The sequence below is a fragment of the Ammospiza caudacuta genome, chromosome 17, assembly GCF_027887145.1.
Source record: "Ammospiza caudacuta isolate bAmmCau1 chromosome 17, bAmmCau1.pri, whole genome shotgun sequence".
Classification (NCBI taxonomy): domain Eukaryota; kingdom Metazoa; phylum Chordata; class Aves; order Passeriformes; family Passerellidae; genus Ammospiza; species Ammospiza caudacuta.
In genome coordinates, this window is record NC_080609.1 from 10,864,427 (window position 1) to 10,885,958 (window position 21,532).

The 21,532-nt window shown below is 41.0% G+C and overlaps 1 protein-coding gene across 1 annotated transcript in view; it reads right to left on the minus strand.

Moving 5' to 3' along the window:
- The window catches only part of BAIAP2L1 (BAR/IMD domain containing adaptor protein 2 like 1), a 33,001-nt gene extending 11,759 nt beyond the window's left edge, over positions 1-21,242 (minus strand). Inside the window, exons 1-3 of the mRNA XM_058815955.1 lie at positions 21,088-21,242; positions 12,916-12,991; positions 10,151-10,237 (exon numbers count right to left, since the gene is read on the minus strand). Coding sequence (XP_058671938.1) covers positions 10,151-10,237; positions 12,916-12,991; positions 21,088-21,138 — 214 coding nt within the window. The 5' untranslated portion in view covers positions 21,139-21,242. The remainder of the gene's footprint in view (positions 1-10,150; positions 10,238-12,915; positions 12,992-21,087) is intronic.
- Between the last annotated feature and the right edge of the window lie 290 nt (positions 21,243-21,532).

A 21,532-nucleotide genomic window follows, 5' to 3' on the forward strand; every position in this document is an offset into this window, starting at 1 on the left:
TTATTTTTCTTTTTTCTTTTTAAAATATTTATAGTTTTTCTGAGTTCTGTACAGCCCACAGAGTGCTGTGGGTTTTTTGTTTATATTTAAAGTTGCTGGTGACTATAGCAATATAAATACTATGAGAAGTGAGAGGTGCCATAGTAATTAGTTGCTCACATGCAATAGAAAAGTAAATACAATTAGTTACACAAACACTTAAGTAACGGAGGTGAGCAGTGTAATTTTAAGGCTCCAGAAGTGAATGCACTTTGTTTCTGTTTCACAACTCAACTCAAAAGATACATTTTAGACTGTAATGGACTTTTAAAATTAAATTAATTAATTAAAAGAGTTTTGTGAATACTTATCTACAACTTAAAAAGGGAGATGTTGATGAAAGAAAGCAGGAAAAAAATATCAAGAAATACAAATAAAATGATAATGTTTGTTTGGTTTTATATCACAGACTAGAGAACTGTTTAGGAATCTGTTTTGTTGCATCTATATTTTCTATTGAGAAACTAATCCAGACAAGAATTTCATTAATGATGATGGGTTTGTTGCAAAAACCCCCAAAACAACCATGAGTCCAAAAGGTGCAACAGTCATTTCTCCATAGGCAACATCCCTGGAGCAAGAAAAATCCCTGAAAGGCTGTCTTGCCCAGGAGATGAAAGCCAAGGAAAGCAATTTCCCTCAGAAATACTCATTGTAAGGCCAGGACTTCTGCAGAAGTTACACTTCAACCTCACTGTTTGCACTGGCTGATTGTTCAGGTTATTTACCTTTTCACCTTGTGTTGACTGTTCTTGTGAAGTCTAAAAGAATTTGTTCAAGTTAGAAACAAAAATGGAACTCAATCAATAGAGTTCTGTCATAGAAACAAGGATCAACAGCTACCTACAAAATCACTTAAACTTTAAAATACCAAATAGCTACATTAGAATCAATAAAGGTATTAATTACATCAGCTTACTTGAAATTCAATTTTGTTTTATCTAGAGGAGGTTGCTCTTGAAAAAATTCAAGTCTCTTAATAGTGAGACTTTTTTAGATGTCTGGGAACAGGCAAAATGCTTAATTATATCACTCATTTACCTCCTGTAGTCCTGTTTTGTATTCAGGGCAGGTGGATTAACTTTGTGACTTAGAGATGAAGCCACATAATTATTTCTATTAAACAAGAGAATGAAAGGCTGAGTCAAAGCTGCACATGGGGACAGCACAGTCCAAGTGTGCTATTAGCTGCTATTGCTGGCAAGATGCTCTTTCCTCCAGGTCACCCTCTGCCCAGAAAAAAGGCATTTATGACATGGGAAAGTTAGAAACAAAGTCTTTGAAAACAGCAGCCCCCAGGAGGTAGTAAAATAGGAAGTTTCAAAGGAATACAGTGTATCAAATAAATAAATATGATGGAACAAAACATCTGCCAAGCTTCAAACATGTTAAATTTATCATTCTGTGATAGGAAGGATTTAACTGTGCAAGAGATGCTTTAATGAAACCAAAAGGTTTAATGGAACTTAACATATGAGGGAAGAAAACCATAAAGAAGGATAAAATAATGCAAAACTTGCCCAGCTCTAAGTGCACTTTTCTTCTGGTACAATTTGTCCAGAATGCTTTAACACACTCTGTAGAATTAACAGTAATATGCACATAAATCACTAGGACTAGGACTAGGTCAAGTCTGCCTTTCCTCACTGCATGAGCAAACATGGAACAGGAATTCAGGAGTGAATCTCTCTGTAATTCTTTTTACAAAATGGCATTGACACATTGACACCGTCCAGTGCCATTTTGTGAAGGTGACTGCAGAAGGTGAAGGAGAGGAGAAAAAAAATAAAGAATAATCAAGAAAAGGGGAAGAGATTTTAAAGTATAGTAAAGTATTTTAAGTCCACTCTACATGCTAGCTATAATACCCTGAGGCAGCTAAAGCCATACATAAATAAAATAAAAATAGAAGTAAGGAGAACTTCACATTCTAAATGGCATTCTGAGATTAATTTTAAAATATGCAGAGTTCTCATTAAGGCTGTGAACAACACAAATGTTTCTGTGATATAACAAGCAAATAAGTGAGTTAATTTAAAACAGATTAAGGGTTAAGGGAAATAAGTAATTACTTCCCAGTCTCATTGATACAGAAGAGATAAACAGCCCTGCAGGATGCCTAAGTCTAAGCAGTCTGAGTATCTTGCCTCCACGGCCAGACAGGGTAGTAAGCAGTAAGCAATAAATAGGATTTATTGCTGGACACTGTTGCTAATTCTGTGGGCTGGGCACTGGTGGTGTTTGAACTGATGAACTCCCAGTGCTCCACCTGCTCCTTCCCACAGGACTTCACTGCTGAGCTCCTGAAAGATGTATTCTAGCCCTGGCTGACTTCTTAAATGTCTTTGACCACAATCAAATTTTCATCTGATTCCAGTGAAAAAAATCCAAATGACCCAACCCAAAACAGCCTAAAACTTCAGCCTCTGTTTTTATCCAGTCCAATTAATTCTTTCCAGTAATATCACAGCAAACACACTTGGCCAGGACTCCACAGCTGCTTTACCCAGCACACAGAACTTTCTAGGCACAAGATGCATCTGTAGGACCACAGGGGACTTTAAGCATTTTACTTTTACAGCAAATGCTGTACACTAAGTTCTGTCCTTCCCAAATATGAGCTTTATTTTGCAATGTACACGTTTGCCTGCACATCTAGAACCTCCCCATACAAGTGCCTGTCTGTTTCTCACTGACGCACACTTGGCAATGCTCTCTTGAGCACTTCCCTGTCATTAGGTTACACATTGCTCTCAGCATGGCACATAGCACCAAAGAATCCTCTTATTCAAAGATCCTTTTCCCATTTCATAATTAAGCAAACAATGAAGGGATAGAGCACAGTTCACTTCTATTCTAGTAGCCTAGCACCTCTTATGATATCATTTCCTTTTGTGGCCCAGGATCAGAACTATATATAGTCACCCTTTCTTGTCTTAAACCTTCATTGATCATCATGTGAAATAGTTTAGGACTTTCCTAGTACAGAGGACAGAATTTTAATCACTTGAATTAAAATTATTATTTTTCTTTAAAACTTTGGGATATTTAAATATTAAAAGAGACAGAATACTGCTCAGCTCTTTATACCTTAGAAAGTCAATGCCTGTTTATAAGCTATATTCAGTAAAACCTGAAGATCAACTTGCTTTTAAAATATACTTTACCAAGACTAAAATTAATGCCAAATTCTTTCAGCTGGACACAGGTGACTTTAGAAAGAACTACACAGTTCATACCATGCTATAAAGTGGGCAGTGAACTGCTAATCCTTGACTTATTCCCACATAAGGCTAGACAAGAGTGAGAATTTATGAGATTAACAAGACCATTTTCATTTCCAGTTACTCAGAGTTTGTTCTTGGGGTGATGCTCCTATTTTCCTGTTTGAAATGGAACAAAAACATTAACTCACATTGTATTCTAAAGAGGAATGTGACTTTACTGCAGATTCAGCAAAGTTCAGTCTGCAGTCTAGTTCCCCCATTTCTCACAAGATGTTTTGATCTCTTAGTCAAAAAAATTTCAGAGATTAGAATTTTTTTAAACATATTTTATCATTGAACAGATGATAACATGAAATATTCAGCTTGTCTCAGATGATCGGTAAGCATAGAAACTAAATTTTAATGTTATAAAAAACGAAAAGTATATGCCATGTAAATAATGCATGAAAAATTAAAAACTTGTTTTTCCACCTGTTACTCCATTACTAATATATATGAAGTCTGCTGCAGGCATTTTTGTTATTATTTTTTTTTTACCCAAACATATAAACCAATTAAAGTGTGTATGTCAGGGACTCATGTTTCATAGGGACTTGGAGGCTCTGTGCACCTCAGCTTTTCATACCCAAGCTGCAGTGGTGTGCAGGGACTGGTAATCTTCACACAAGGCAGGTGAAAAGAAAATAAGTTAAAATAGAGCCACAAGCCTGAACTTGCCTGGATGAAACCCTGCTGGTTTGAGGCAGATTAGTTAAGGAAGATCATACAAGAGAGATAATCCCTGTTTTACAGCAGGGATGGAACAAACAAATCATGCTAACCAGCAAAAACTGAAGTTTTTATGTGTTTCCAGTACCAGAGAGGGTAAATATTTAAGTCATCATTATAAATGTTACATGAAATGCAATGAACCACAAGGAATCACTGCAACTTTCGTTACAGCATCTTGGAACTGCCACTGAGTTTCACAGTCTTAGCAGTGACCAAAAAAAAAAAAAAACCAAACAAAAAACCCCATATCTAAATTGAGTCAAAAGTTTTGATAAAATTCTCTTACTCAGAAGTCCAAGACAATTGGTTTGGTTCCCTGCCCTACCCCGTGGGACTGTTAGTGACATCTACAATGGATACTGGATTATTTTTTTTGTTGAGAAATAATTCAGCAGGAAGAGCTGACTGTACAGACTAAATATATCCTTTCACTACAGGATTTACAAGCTAGCTACCAATATGACGTTATTTTCCTCATTTTCTTTCCATTTTTCTTCTCACTGAGAGCACTGAAGTACATTTTTCTCAACACAGGCTTATTTCACCTGGGGCTGGTGGTGAGGAAAGGCAGCGAGTGCTCAGCACCCTGAGCTTAGAGATGTGAGAGAGAACAACCTCCTGCCCCAAAGGAGCCCCTGGTGATGGAGCTGGGTTTGGGGGTTCAGGCTGGGGGAGAACACACCTGGAGTCACTCTGGGCCAGCCACACCTGGCCACAGCCCAGCAAACACAGCATGGACACACAGGTGAGCTCCAGGGCATCCTGCCCAGGGCTGCACTGCAGCTTGAGAGATGTGAGTGAGGCTCACCTGGAATTTACCTGTCCCAGCACAGTGAGAAAACATTCTTTAAAGAATCCCTTCACTACTTCCTCAGGCCTTTGAGGCACAGCAGGAAGATACCAAGCCTCACTCATTGCAGGTGTTTTGAATATGGATTTTCCCTGAGGGTGTGTGCTCATGAGCACCATCAGGGGTTTCTGAGCTGAAGCCCAGTCAGGGCACACGGGCAGGTGCTCTCCCAGCTGCAGCTGCCCACACACCTGTCCTGGTGCCAGCACCACCACACAGCCCCACACAGCCACCTGACAGGGCAGGGCTGCAGGGGTGTTACACCCCAGCTTATCACTCACTAAAACCAGGAAAAGCAGCTTTGGTTTGTAGGGTGCAGTAAGGCTGGGGCAGGTGGGGAATAATATATTAAAACTGACTGAAAAATGTAACCTGTTATCTAACTTAACATGAAAAAATAGCTGGGGAAAGATCACTGAAATCCTAGGAATATCTGTCTTCTTTCTTTTCTCTGGTGCTACTGCAATCTTTACCAAAGGCCTTGTGTATTTTCATATTCTGCCTCCTCCCATCACCCATTTCTAGAACCTGAAAATGTGTACCTGGAAGTCTTCATAACAAAATTTACAATATAACTGTATACAGAACAAACTTTTTTTGGGTAGTTCTGTAAGAACAAACTGCAGTATCTGTTTCTAGACACATTCTTTATGTTCAGTAACAAACCCACCTCTCATTCACTGTGCTTCTTGAATGCCTCATTTCTGGTTTATATTCCAGCAGGGAATTATTACAGAACTTACACCCAAGACTGGCTCATCTCCATTCTTTTAGCAGACTGGAGGTTTGTATTGCACAAGCCTGGAATGTTACTGTATAACTGGAAGATACAAAACCCTATTCCTGTCAAACCCCACAAATACTTTGTATTTCCCTTTCAAGACAGCTCTCTGTGTAGTTTCCTTTTATAGCACAGGAATGGAGTGGCTTCTTCATATGAAATTCCATTATAAATATAGCAGAATACTCTTTTATTAATGCTCCATAGGAAAAGCTGGCCTGATTCTAACTACTTAAACTGCAGCCTCTCAGCGGGTTTCCCAGAAGTTTCCACCAGATGAGGCGCTAAAGGTTCTGCAGCTGCTGGCACACTTCCCTCTCCTTTTTGGCCAGCACGATCCATCCCAGAGGCAGCACACTGGGATGCAGGGATGCCATGGATGCACTGAGGTGGGCAGGATGGCAGGGATGGCAGATCTCTCCTCCAGCTGAAATGAGCTGGAGAAGGGAAGAGTGCCTGGTGTCATCTTTCCAAGTGAAATAGGATTCCAGCTGACAGGGTCAATGTATAGGTGTTAAAGTAAGCCAGCAACTCTCCTCCCTCCCCTTTTTATTTAATGGAAGCTGAGCTAGCATCATTCATCCTAAACCATGGGATTTTCTATTTTTCTGCTTGATTTTCTCACTAGTGAGAGTGACACAAGCTTGACAGTTGTGGACAAAGTTATGGAGACTTTTAAAATTACACCAGTTGACAGGCAAAAGTGTTTTATGAATGTTTTCAAATCCTATCTTTTAACCTGAAGAACAGTCTGTTCTTTTGTGCTTGAGAGGAACATCAAGTTCAGGGCTCATCCTCTGTCAGGAAAGAATTCCAATTCCTCTGTGCACCATGAGCAGTTTTGGGTTTTTCTCCCCTCCTCTCTCTATCTTGTGACTGCTACAACAAAGAGCAATCTTTGACTTCAATACGTGCTTCTCTAGATCATTTGTAGTGGTTTTTAACCAAAAGAATTCTTCTGAAGGGAACCAAAAATTTTTCCCAAATTCTTACATTTTAGACTGCAGATGAGCATAAGCTCCTGCATACCTGTTTCCAATTAAATTTTAACACAATGCAACTATAAAAACAAGCCTATAAACCAGAGTAATCTTTAAATAAATTATCAGTCTTGGTTGGATTAGGAGAGACCTTTGTCTCCTCTGATTGTTCTATTAACATACTGATCTTCTGCTATTTAGTTCCATTGATTAAAACCATGCAATGCAATATTTTTCTTTCTTCTTCTATTTGGACAAGCAATTAATAGTTTACACTCCTTAATTCTTGAGCAACAAGCTCTGGGTGCAGATCCATAATGTAACTGTGGGTGACTGCTGTAGATACCGTTGCTACACAACAAACTGAGTGGGACTTTACACCCAAACTATAAAATGAGATGTAGCTACAATGATTGTCAGGTGCTGGAGGAGATAGTTGGGAAGATAGGAGAAGCAGAATTCCACAGGCAAGCAGGAAATAACTTCCCAATTCCTTGTGCAAGTGAAGCCTACAGGGACAGCCCGTGTTACTAGAGGAGATTTTATTTACATTATAAGCACTAAAAATTGACATGACAAAGCCTGACAAGTCTTTGTGTTTTGGGCAAGACAAAAACAATCAGCAACATGTGAAAGTTACTATTTTAACAACATGGTGAAGTGTCTGTGTGAAATTGGTTTATTTATTTTATTGCATTATTGAAACACGGCATTTTGTGCTGGTGTGGTATGCTGAAATTTGAATAGTATGAAATGTTAACATTTTTAAACATGCAATTTCTTGTTTTCTCTCTTTTGTTCCTAGAGGGATTTCCAAAAGGTGCCTAGGAAAAGAGGTATGCAAATTCCATATTGCAGAATAGCTTGAAGCACATAAATTCAGATTCTGTTCTTTTAATGCTCATTGCCAAGTCTGAGGGACTACAAGCTCAGAAATTTAGGGAAATACAAAATTAGAAAAAATGTTGACTCAATCAACTCATCCCTTATTCATAAGGATTGTGTTATGACTGCAGCACATTCTTCGACTTCCTCAATTTGCTTAAATTATTCTGTATTAAAATAATGCAGAGAGCTTCAACCAGACTTGAAAGACAGAGATACTTAGTACAAAAGCTCTGAATCAGCTGGAATATCCAGATTTCCTTTTCAATCTCATTTCCCTCTTCTGCTCCAATCTCATTCAACAGAAGAAAGGATTTCTAGCATTTTTACTTGATTTTTTTCCCCATGACTTCTCCAGCCTCTCTGCTTTCCACCCTCTACTTCAAAAAAATCTCCTTTATTTCAATTCCATTTCTGCTTGTCCCCTGCTGTGGGGCTTTTACTGTCTCATGTCAGAAGCCCATGATCTGTGTTTCCTTGTGGGGAGGAAGGATTGGCTGTGGTTTGATACCAATCTTTACATCACATTGGCAGTGAATGCACTCTAGGTCACCCAGCAGGTTTGGGTTTGAACTGTGAAACCACCTCTAATTTGGCAGAGATAACAGAAGTATTATGCATGACAGAGCTGCTAGTGGTCAACCACTTGTGTTTTGGCAGGTCTAAAGGAATTCCTGGATGAGATTTGCACCGGGGGCTGCAGCAGCTCCCCTGGAGTCAGAACGGGCAAAGTTTGATCTGTCCTTACACACCCCATACTGCTCAGCATGCACTGCAATGATGTTTTAATAATTAAAACACCAAAGTGTACGGTAAATACTTTTCTTCTCAAGCAGATACTTTTAGAGACACCTGGGTGTATCATATTTCTTTGGTAAATAGTCCAATATTGTAACCCAGCTTCAGAACTTGTAAGACTTTTTCTTGAAAATGCAAATGATCTGTCACAGACTTCTAACCACATTATCCTGCCTTTTCCAGCATTCATTGACTTTCCTTATCTCTAAATTAAGTATTCCATCAGAAAGTGTGTTGGAAGAAATCCAGGGTTGCTGTTTGCCTTAAGAAGAATAGATTTTTCTGTAGTAACAGTTAAAGCAGCAGGTGAACAGAAAGGAGGGAAGAAGGCCATGTTTTCTCAATATGGTATTACAAATTTTGAAAAAGATTTGTAATTGCAGGATGGAATCTATAGCTAAACAAAAATACATTCTCAATCATAATTCTGTGTTGTCCCAAATAATAGGGCAAACCAGCTATTTTCAGAAGTCAGCAGAAGATTACCCAATGATAATATTTCCAAATAAGCAGACAATGTCCCACAGTGACAAATTATAGATCAGTCACTTCCATGCATCTGACCAACTGCTTGATTGCAAAAACTGTAATTGTGCCTTTTCTGCTATTTCATAAGACTCTGCACAGCCATTTCTTTTAACTGTTCCATAGTGTGACAGCAGCAGCTCTGCTTTCTGTAAACAGCCTGCAGAGCAAACAGAGGAGCTGCTGTCGGGACTGTTTGCTCTGCCCTGTTTGCTGTTCCACCACTCCCAGCCCTCAGCACTCACCCACCAGTGCTGTCAGAGCAAACCACGAAAATGCAGCAGCCACACAGAAACCAGGGCCCACTCTTCAGCAGGGGTTTGCCCCCTCAATTCTACTTCTCCAGAGATATGAAAAAAATTTAACCCATCCATGGTAATCAGGTGAATTAACAAATTACGGTGAGTTACAGGAGGAGATCCATCACGGGAAGGGTCCTACATTGCCCAAAATCAAAAGTTCAGAGGCAAGACACATCATCAAGTTATTTTTGTCAACAGCAAATGAAGGCATTAAACAAATGTTTATTCTTTGCAGTATAGGTTCCAGTTATTTGCTTTGCAGTGACATGAGAACCTTTTGTCAGAAATATCACAAATACTTTGTACTCTCTTGCCCAGTGTGGCAATTATGCTGCTCAGCCTACAGAAGTGAAGTTGTCAAGGTCAATTGCTGCTGCTGATCTTTCAAATATTCAGAAATTATTTTCAGAGAGTATAGAACTTAAAGTGGATTTATAGTAATGTAAAATGAATCTGTCTTTGAGTCTACAGTTTCTCTTTCAAAAGCTCAAGTAGAAAATAAATATAAATGCACCTGAGAACTTCTAGTGATACACTTGATCAAAAGTAGTGAAGTAAAACTGAACCCTTCACAATGACACTCAACCAGAAAATTGTTTTAGTGTAGAACTGCTGTTGTACATGAGGACTTATCACACCAATATTCCATTGCAAAAGTATTTCAACATTCACCTCTGCACTAAAAATCAAGATATATGTTTTTTGGTACTTACTTTAGAATTATATGAGCATAAAAATACATTATTTTGAATGCATATGAAGATATATTCACCAAAGGAGGGAAAAAAGAGCTGAATTTGTCAAAACATTGTAAGAGTCTTGAGAAATAATATGCCTTAAAGGCATCTAATCCCTTCCACCTGTGTTATATAAAAGTAGAACATACTTTAACTGATCCTTATCTACTTCACATTTGTTCTGTGAGCTGCCAGCAGGAAAGCAAAACTAAAGGTTATACTTTGGAGTAATGTAAAAAAGGAGTTTTCACTTACCTAATTCTTTAGAAACTGGAGAATCTGCTGATATGTCCCCAATCTTTGCAAGGCTATCATAATATGCTCTTCCAGCCACTACCATTCCTGGGGGTGAGTGAAAAAAAACATAACTGTTAAAAAAAAAAATCAAAATATCTTCAATTTTTATTAATGTATGAACCTATGAAATCGTGTCATCCAGAGCACAGAGTAAGAGAGGGGTACATGGCTACAAGGAACTCCTTCTGTCAGAGAAGGTTACCAAAGCTCCCTGCTGATGTGTGACACCAGGAAACAAAGACAGAACTCCAGAATACATTAATGAAATTTCAGCCTGTTGTTTAGCTCCAGCCTCCCTGCATACCCACAGGCATCCAGCCTTAGCCATAAGCCACTGGTCAGGACACAGCAAAGTTCCTTGGTACAGAGAAAACTCTTGGAAAAACCCAAACTGCAATCCCAAACTGCTATAAGTGCTGAGCCAGAGCAGGGAAATGGCAACTGGCCACAACACCAGGGACCTGCAGCTGTCCCGGGAGCCCCTCAGAAACAAATCATCCTGTCTCTCTAAAGCAGGAACCAATAGTATACACCACGAGGTTTCAGTGATTCCCAGTTAATCATTTCCTGGTCAGGGCTGATTTAAACAGCACAGCCAGTTTCACTGGAATGAACACAGAAATGTGGGGATTGGAGCTGCAGGGAGGCCAGCGGGAGAAACATCTCACACAGGGAACAGAGCCACAGCGGCTGCTGTGCCTCTTCAGTGCCTAGAACTGATCTGCACACCACAAAGAAAATAAGGAACAAGGACAAACTGGCAAGCTTTAATGTGAAAAATAACTTATTGAAGTTATTTGTCACAATTTTCTTGTAGTAGTACATTCTTGACCTAAAGTGAAAGTCAAGCAGAGCCTCACTGTTGACTTCTGAATGCTTTTTTTCCTGAGAGGAATATAATTGCCAATTACAGGTCTGTATTTTATAGCTTTTACTAGCAAGGTGACATCTTTGGTTGCATAACAGTATATTCACCGAGAAGCCTGAAAATTTTCCAAATCAAACACAGATTCTCTTTGAGGCTGTTGCATTAGAAAGGGTGATTTCTGTCTAAGCTCTGTCTCACGGGTGCTCTGTGTTCAAACTTTCTGAGCAGAATTATCCTGGTGCTGCTGGTGGAGCAGTGTGCCACCTGCTCAAGAGGATTTGATGCCAGTCCAACTCTTCCTATCTGTGTTTTTTCAAGACAGCCCCAAGTCACTCTTTTCTCCTAATACAAGCCCTTACAAAGGAAGGAAATGTGTGATGTTCCCTGTGCTACCCAAGCTAAATCAAGAGCCCTGCTTGCTAGTCCCTTCACCACTATGGAATATAAATTATTTCTACAGAAAGGAAAGGTTTTTTGACCTTTTGTCCTCAAAGTGTAGAAAAATACATTATAAACATATCTGGAGTTCTTGTAAGTTTTATGTACTTTGTCAGCATACTCCAACTTTTTTGGTAAGCTGCAAAGTGTTTGATTAGCAACAGAGTATTTACTCCTTGTTACAGATCTATTTACACCACTCAGAGCTGATGGTGAAAAGATTACCAATTTATGGGAGTCCAAAGATGACTTTGCAACAGTTGTTGCAACACTGTAAATATTCATTGGAAATTAAGCATTCATGCTAGATGTGCCTTATCAGCTAGGCTTGAAGGCAGATGTAACAAGAGCCCAAATGTAACATATCAACAGCAAGGTGTGTGAAAAGCAGAAACTGGTATAGAGATATTTCAAATGAATATGAAAACACTTGTTATTCCTTCTGGTACTACCTGTAATTCCTAAGGTCAGGTACTAGGTAACCACATGTTAATCCATCACGTTAAGCACTGCCACAATTAAGTCAACATTTCCCTATTTTCATCTCCAGCAGGCTTTGGTTTTATCTTTTTCTCAAGCCAGGTCTAAAATTTGCATGAAGAGAGATTTCAATGTCTGGCTAAGCACTACTTCTGCAGGATCCCATTTCTCAGAGGACTGATGTGCCACAGGCTTGAGTGAGGCAAAATTAGAGAGATTTTACATGGTTTTAATATGGTATCAAGCAGTTTGACAGGTCTGCATGGGGAAATGGAGCAGGCTCTGACAGGTCCCACAGTGCAGGCTCTGGCAGTCTGGAGCCCAGTCCTGGAAAGCCCTACTTGGATTGTTTCTGTGAAGTCAATTATATTCTAAAATGTTGGAGAGACTGGTCCTTAGATTCAAATTCAAATTCATTCTGATTTTGACTCAGTGAAAAAGATAGCATCAGGATCAGTATGGACAACAACAACAAATCAATCCACTCCTGCAACTTGAACTAATTCCCATTGTTCTGTTCTCAGGGTTACTTAAGTAGTGATATGTGTAGGTGAGCAGGAACAGATCTAAGAATGTGAAATATCTCTGCAAGGTATTTTCAGAGAAAAAAAATAACACCTAATTTACATAACTTTGGTTTTTTAAAATGATTATTCCAATGTGAGTTACTCAAACCCACTTTCAGTTTATTTTGCAGGAGCTCTGTGCTTAAGTGTTTGTGATGCAACTTCTCCAGGACAGTGGAAAAACCCCAAAAGGCTGGAGAGAAGGTGCATATATTTGTTTATTTGTGCTTGTTGGGGTTTTTTCCCTCTTAATTAAACACATCCAAAGTTCACCTTAGGAATTAAGCCTACATACACAACCCTCATATCCAATATGCACATTTCAATGGGAATTAAACATTCTTTCTAAATGCAGCACCTGGAAAACTTACCATTAACAGCTTTTTCATAATTCTTCCCCAGATTTATTAAATTCCTCAGCCCGGGATTGAACTGTTCCATAACATTCTAGTGAAAGAAAACAAAATTTGTGTTATAACCAAGGCAATTCCACGGTGGGTGACAGTATTAACCTCAGTATCACTCAGGGCTAGTTCACAACTGTGAAGGCCATGGATGGATGAAAATTGGAGGATTTGAGAGACACAGGTAAACAAAGGATGGAAGGGAGAAAAAACTCAGCATTTAATATCAACAAATGGGAGGGAAAAAAAGATAAACTAATGCAACAGGGGGTAACAAGGAGTCTGGCTCTTTATAATAGAAAAGGATATCAAGTGTGTGATCAAAGCTTGTGCAAGGTCATCTTCCATGGTAGGTAATGTTGGAATGAGAGAAAAACCTTTATCCACTAATTGTTTTATAAATTCAGACAACTTTCTGACAGTGGTTCAAGATTTGAGTTCTAAACTTTAAAAAATGCTAGAAAAGAAAAGAAGAAAAATTTCACCAGATTTCTGGTTCATATTCTTTGTGGTTTCTGTGTTACAGATGCATTTAGGGAAATTGGCCATTTTGGGATTTTTTGCTGTGTTTTTTGTTTGTTTGAAATTTGTGCAAAGCCATGATTTTTTTTTCAGAAAGAAAATGAAAATGATGACCTTATTTAAATAGAAGGGGGGGAAAAAATCCACTGCAGCTGCTTTCACTGTCAAATACAATTACTGGCTGAAACAACCAGAATCTGAAATCCAGCAGCTCCAGGCAGGACTGCTCTCATTCCCAGCAAATTCTACAACCTGCAGATTCTGGACCTCCTTTCCCCAGAATCTTCCTAACAAATCTATGGCTCTGACATCTATGGCACTCTATGAAATTATAGTGCCATGAAAAGAAGATAATGAGATTCCTGTAGACACCATTCAGTTATTCTTACTATTTTTATGGCAATACTTTTACGACACCACTCACTGCTGTTCACACAGCAGAACTGTCAGGTTCAAGGAATTCAAAACAGATGCTTTCTGTTTACAGGAAATACAAGACTCGAGACAAGTGAAATACTATCAAGCTTTTGTCTGTTGTACTACTAACAGAATGAAAATATTTATGTTTAGTACACAGGTGGACCCAAAGAGAACAGCAATACTGTCACATTTGTCTGTTTTCAGGCAAGGCCATGCAGACAGAATTCTATTATTTTTCAAAGACAGCACTATACCTGGATTCTGCGGAACATAAAAAGTGAAGGAATAAGTCCAATAACACTTTAACAGTCATATAGAGTGAAAATACAGATATTTAAAAATATATATTAAACTATTAGATTCCAATACTAGTATAGCATAAATTACATCAAAAGCAGCCACAGAACAATATCTGGCCTCACTGCCTTTGTGTACAAATTAAATGCAACTGGGATTGTTTTCTGGTCTGTCCCATTAAACTCTCACCCACCCAAATGCAATCACTGCAAACAAACCAGCTATTGTCCCCAGGCCCTTGATTTGTGTTAACTCACAAACCACATCCAGAAATCATTTGGGAAAGCTGTTTCAGGTGGAGCCAACAATGCCAAGGGCTATTCTAACAACCCAACAGGATGGATATTCAGGCTCTGGTGTCTGGGAACATCCCTCCTCCTGCCCCAGCTCTGGAATTTGCTGTCAGTGTTGCTGCTGTGGCTGCTGCTCTCCTCCTTGCTGAGGCACTCTGACTGTGAGACACTTGTTCCAAGGAGAAAGTTGTTTCTTCCTATTCCAACTTTTTGCTATTTCTTCCCAGCTGTGTACTAAAGACGGTGTCTGTTGACTTACATGGAGTCAATGAATCACAAGGAAAAAAAAAAAATGAATTAGGGGATTGTTTCAGGATAAAGAGTCCTGTATGTTCAAGGATATTGGGAAAAAAAGATGTATCATGATGGGGTGTGTCCATGGCAAGTAAGAATCTCAATGCCACCTTGAATTGCCACTATATACTGAAAATAATCTTGAAAGATTCTGCCTATACTAACCCTATTCCTCAAAACAAAACATTACAGAGTAAAACCCCTTATTGCCACCTTCCCCAGAATTCTAAGAATAACGTGATAATTATTGGCCTTGAAGTACTGATTTTTGGAATGACTGTCTTAAGCATTCAGGGGTAAAGATTCCAGTTTCCCTGACATCTTCTAATTCAGATTTCAAACCCGTGATTGCACTTGTGTCAGTTGTTTTCATTCAGGAGGAAGTGAACAAACCCCAATAAAATTACCCTTAACAGCTCCTCTCTCTGCAGCAGCTCTTGTTTGTCACCGGACCTGTTGCCCCAGAGCAGGTGTTTGTGTACAGCACACACAGACCATACTACAGACACAGCAGGTCCAGTGGAACACAGAGGGAGAGCTCCAGGACATCACACCTGCTCAAGGTGCACAAAAAACCACTGGGAAAGGTGAGGAAACAGCTTACGGGCAGTGCCTGCAGCTGCTGGAAGAAGCACAGCTCGTGGATCTTTCCTCCTGCAGCCCAGGCAGGCTCTGGAAGGGTTTCAGGCCACGGAGGTTGATTGTCAGCAGAGCCAGCCCCTGGATGTGAACGCCCCAGAAACGGCAAAAACCTCGGCATGGAAATTCCCCTTTGGAGTCTTGGTTTCCCAGTTTGGTTTATGGGGATCAGCTGATCCTCCCAGCACTGGGCAAGGCTCATCTCAATCAAGGGTTTGTGTTTAATAGAAAAACTAAACTCTCCCTGACCCCCCTGCCACGTCTCCAAGATGACCTGATGAAATAATTCTCAGATTATTTCCCTTTCATGCATTAGGAAAAAAGCATAATATGTGATCTTTTTCCTTTCTACTGAAGACTAGATTCCCAAGGCAAACAAAAAACCTGGCTGTGCTTCTAGTGGTCCTTCAATACAGTTAGCCACAGGTAACCATTGGCTGTCTTTGAAGTCCAGGAGAAGTATCTACAGCACTTTACCAAAACTGTCACAGGCAACTCCCTCTTCAGAATGAGGTGTAGATTTGATATTACCAAGACATTTCAGATAAATTAAAATTACTGTAGTATTTTATTCAACTTCAGAAGTTATAGGGGACAAGTGCAACTCCAATCAATTTGTACAGCTACTTTTTGTTACCTTGTCTTACAGTTTTATAGCTTCTCTTTTAGTCCAATGAAAAGGTCACAAAAATGAGTGGGACTGAACACCAGTGCAAAATTTCAAGTCACACAATAAAGTCAGACCTCAAAACTTCTCAAAAAGGAGGACAGAGGAACAGAGAAAAATTTCTCATCAGGAGAACAATGAACTTAAAATTGTCAAAAGTCTCAGAAAATAACAGTATTTTTATCTGCCTTGGTGTACAAGGACATGCAAATAAAACCTTTGTCTTAATCCAAATAAACATCACAAAGTGAGAGAGAGCTTGAGAGGGATAAAATGGTTCACAACACATCATTTGCCCATAGAGTGAGGCACAAACAGGGCCTCCTAATTGTCAATCGTGTGTCCTATATTCCAGTGACACACTACCTCTCATGAACAGAATAATTAACGAGAAGAGGAGGCACATGATCAGATCCTACAGCTTTCTATTATTTAGGATGAATGGAAATAAAGGGAAACATTTACAAAACAGGCAACTGGAAACATCTTTTATGCAGAGACCTTCAGAGCTGGCAAAAGCGACCTTCCAAGGGAAAAAAGCATAAGAGAAACCTATTCTGGTGGTTTGAGTCATTAAATCCTCAGAGAATCTGTTGTAAGAGTTGCTGTGTTCCTTCCACCACATAAAACCAGTGTGAGTTATCCAGCCTGGTAGCAGGGAGCTGGCTGAAGAGGAAGAAGCCCTGAATTTCCACTTGTTGTGTGTGGGTATTAAACCTTCCGCAGTTCCTGATCGTCACATAAACAAGGCTAATCTTCAAACCAAATGACAGCCATTGTAAAAGTGCCTTCCTGTAAATGCTCAGCTTTGCTTTTTACTTAAAGACACACCTCACTGAACAATAGCTCAGCAGGTATGAACACAACTAAACAATGCATAGGCTCCCTGCAGTTGCAAGTTTACATCCTGCAGGCACTCTTGCAAGAGTGAATTACAAAGTATTTGGGTAGAATTCTGAAATTAGAAAAGTACCAGAGAAAAGTAGATCTTGATGTCTACCCTCACTCCTATTACCATCACTATAGCTATTCATAGCTAAGCTCTGTATAGCTACTGGTGATTTGGTTACAATTGTTATTTCTCAAATTGAACAAGAGTTAATTTTTTAAGAAGTCCCTAGTGTTGCCACACTATGTCTGAGACCCCTCCCCTCCTTGAGAAGATTCAAAAGGTGTACAAAAGGGAAATAACACTGTGCTCTACTGCACTTGAAGCATTTATACATTTCATCTCCTCCTTTAGCTCCTGAAATTCATAATGCAGTTTTCAGAAGGGCACAGTTGAGCCCTTGGCACATCTCATGCTAAGATATCCCATATGTATGTTAGTTTAATATTTTAGAACAGGTTTAACAGAATGGAAAAGACTAAATCAAGATGCCAGTGTTTATTCAAAAAGACTAATTCTTATGACTAAGTATTAGTCGTCTTGGTGGAACATTTCTTGTTTAAGAGAAACATTAATACATCATCCATCAGGGTGTTTCAAATACAAACCTTTCCAGGTTATGAACACATGCCCAAGGATAGACCTCAAATAGGCATAACTCTATATAAGGGCAGAAGAGATCATTTGTACTGAGGAAGAACTGGATTTTATACAAACTCCCAAAGGCTCCTCTTCCCCCTAGTCAGATTTATAATGCAGGGATGCAAAGCAACAGCCTGACTGCAGCTTGTGCTGGGACCATTGGTGAATTTGAAGTTTGATACATAAATCCAGCAGCTTAATATAACTGTGAGTCTTTTTAAAATACAGAAACATGGAATTTAGGACTTTAAACTGAATTTATCAGATCTATTTCTGTGATAAAACAATATAGCCTACCAAAATCTCAACGCCTCTGGGGAGCACAAAGTAGTTTTTTTGGGCGAAGGAGGTGTTTTGGGTTTTTTTAAATTGTGCTTTGGTTGATAATCAAACTTTCTGGGTACGATTCACTTGAATACGGAGAGATATATCTTAGATCCAAGATAAGCAGCAAAAATAATGCCATTATCAAGATCTCTGGAAACCTCACCCACTCCACAGGAACACCGTGAGCTGCCTGCCCAGCCCTTGGCCCATCCAGGCAGAAGGACAGGTCTGCACCTCTGCACTTTCCTGCCCTGTCCCCTTTCCCCTGCACTCTGTGTGTCACAGCCGGATGCCAAACAGCTTTCCCCAGCTACAGCACAAAACCTGTGCAGGCTGCAGGGACACAGCCACACACAACCACATTGTTGGGGTGAGCATCTGAGTGTCAGGGGGTCCCACAGTGTCCCCCGTCCCCACAGGGAGCTGCCAGGGCAGGGCAGTGTCATACCAGGGAAGCTCTCAGCAGCTCCTTGGCAGGAGGAGGCTCTGGCCCTCTTTAGTCATAGGCTCCCACACCCTTGGGCTTCATTGTGCACGTGCCATTCCTATCATGCATTAGAGTGATTCTCCAGATCTTACATAAAGGGTAAATGTCAGCCCTGGTTTTGGTGTGTGCACACACTTTTGTGAATTATGCTGTTTATTTAGTCAGGTTAGCTGGAAAACATTGAGGTATTCACTTTGTGGTGTTGTTGCCAGAAGAAAGGAAGAACAAGATAAAAATAAAACGGCATTACTCAGCCACCTGATGACTTCTGTAAATATATTTTGAAGCTTTGTATAACACAGGTTACTAGGTATTTAATAAATCCAGTGGATTAGCACTGTAAGAAAGAAGGAAAAAATATCACACAACGCTCCCCCACCCCCCCGAAAATAGCAGGCCAGCAAGGTATTAAATTTAATTTTCTATTATTTTTCCAGGTCACCCAAAACTTGATTTTTTTTGAGAAGTCTAAAGCCTGTATTTGGTCCTGCAGCACAGATGGCATCGCTGCACTGCACTGAACTGGTTTTTCCCCAGACCAAGCCTTTCTTACAGGTAGGAGAAGCCCAAGCAGGGCTCTGGGTTTTACCATCCCAGCACGGTGTTTCAGGCAGGGCCCTGCTGGGATGGCACAGGCAGGGGCAGAAGTGCTGAACAAAGGAGAGCACACTCTCCACTCAGGCTGGAGCACAGCACAAAGAGGTGTTCATTTGTTTTACATGGGGGAGCTGTGATTACAGTCCCAGCCAGTGCTGAATACACAGGCTCCTGCTCCCTGCCCCTAAAGGGTGACCAACTGTTTTCAAGATTTCAACTTCGATGGAGAAATAAGTGCTTTAAAGTGGACCCTGAATCCATCCTCTATCTGAAGCAGCCTTTATACCTTATCTGGATAAAGTTTCAATTTTTAATGAGGGCAGGGCAGGAGGGTTTCCAGGCCTGTGAGTACGAGCTATGTGATGCAACATGCCAGACCTCTCAAAATACCTACAGAGGAGACATTTCATCACAATGTCAACATTAACTTTGTATTCCTTTGTGGTTTTCCTGGTTATTTCGATCTTAAAGACCCCTTTGAATTAGTTGAGAAAACAAAACTAAATAGCAAACTTTCCCAGGAAATAAGTACTGAATAACAGGGAAGGTTTTACTATTTAGAGGTCTCTTATTCCTTTAAAGACTATTTTAAATTATACCCATTAAAATACACAGGAGACCTCTCCTCTCCTCTGTAAAACTGTTTTGACTGCATTCTGGAAGTCAATAGACAGAGTAGAGCATTCCTTTGTTGGCACAGCCCCGAACAGTCAACTTCCCAGGTTTCTCCTCTGTGAGCCAGTATTTACAGGGTGCTCTTCTGAGAGGGGAATTTATGTTTGCTTATGGCCTTGCCACAAACGTAACTGATACCAATAAGCAGCAGACTATTTAGATTATCTGCTCTGGTTCTAGAGGACAAAATTTATACCCAGACAACCTCATTTTTTTCAGTAGTTTTGCATGAATTTGATATCGAAGTCCAAAGAAAGTAAACAGCAAATACAACGTGACCCCAATATAACTGGACTACTTAAAGGGAGGGGTATAGTTGACTTAAATGTGTGTTGAAGAACAACAAAAGTAAAATTTTCTCCTAGTAAATGTTTTTGGAAACCTTTAAATACTGATGACAACATCTTCAGAAATAGGAAAACATTTGATAATAAACCAGAAAAACTTAGTAAATAATGAAATAGAACAATCCACCAGAAAGCTTTCCTTAGGGCTCAAAGCTACAAGTGCAGTGCAGCTGTAAGTTAAATTTGCAAATGCATTCAATCATGCAAATTTGAGTGCTTTCTCTGGTACAACACACTGTACAGAATGAGGACTACAGATGCAACTATGGGTCACTTCACTACCCAACCAAAAGTATGATTCTCAAGGGAGTTTGTCCCTTAATTAGAATTGCTGCGTTTTGGAAAGAGTGTGTTTATAGGGAGAAAGAATTCAGAACAAATGTCTGGTGCCCATAAACAAAATATTTTTAATTGTACAAATAACAAGGCATTTTGGAAAATTTAAAACTTCCCAACATGAACCGAACTCCCCACAGCAGTCGGCACTTTGAGGCAGTGCTAGGGCGCACCATCATAAATCTGATTATCAGCTCGGGACCCTGGCAAGCAAGTTAATTCAGCGTTAAGCCATTTTTAGGCGCTGGCCCGTATGGAGAAACGGTTCAAGCAGAGGACCACAACCACCAGGATCGCCAAACCACCTTGTCCCCAAAACACACGGAGGGATTTAGGGCTGGCTGCCGAACCGAGCCTGCTGGAGAGGCAGGAACCGGTCTGGAAGCCGCCTTGTCCCGGGGGTGCCGCGGCCGTGCCCGCCCGGGGGCTGCGGGCAGGGGGAGCGGCCGGACGGGATAACCCGGGAGCGGGGAAAAGAAGGAGAAAGGCGGGGGAGGGGGGGGGGGGGGGAACCAGACAAGAAAAGAAGAAAAAAAGTAAAGAGAAGAAGAAAAAAAAAAAAAAAGGACAGAGAGAGGGAGAAAGGAAAGAAAGTAAAGAGGAAAAAAAGATAAAAGTTCGCTGCGTTTCCGCGTGAGGAGCCGCGGCTGCCCCGCGGCCCCCGGGGCAAAGGTGGCCGGGCAGCCTCGTCCCCGGCCCGCACTCACTTTGTACGTGTTCTCCGTCAGCCTGTTCACCTCCTCGGGGTCCCGGGACATGGTGCCGGCGGGAGAGCTCAGTCCTGCGGAGCGCCCCGGCCCCAGCGCAGCGCAGCCTCGCGTTCCGGGCGCCAAGTGTCAGAAACTTGCGGAACCAGCCGGACAGCGCCGCCGGGGCGGGCCCTGCGCCGCCGCTCCCGACGCGGCAGGACTGGCTCGGCGGGCGGGGAGGGCCGGGCCGGGCTCGCATCGCCGCACTCGGCTCGGCGGGCACGGCTCGGCTCGGCTCGGCCGGGCGGGGCGGGCGGAGCGCTCGGACCGCCCCTACCTGAGCCGCCACCGCCCGCGCCGAGCGCCGCCTCCATCCTCATCCTCCTCCCCTCCTGGGAGCCCCTGCCCCGCTGCCAAAGCCCGGCCCGGGCCGTGTGGAAGGAAACCCTCTGAGGAGGCAGCT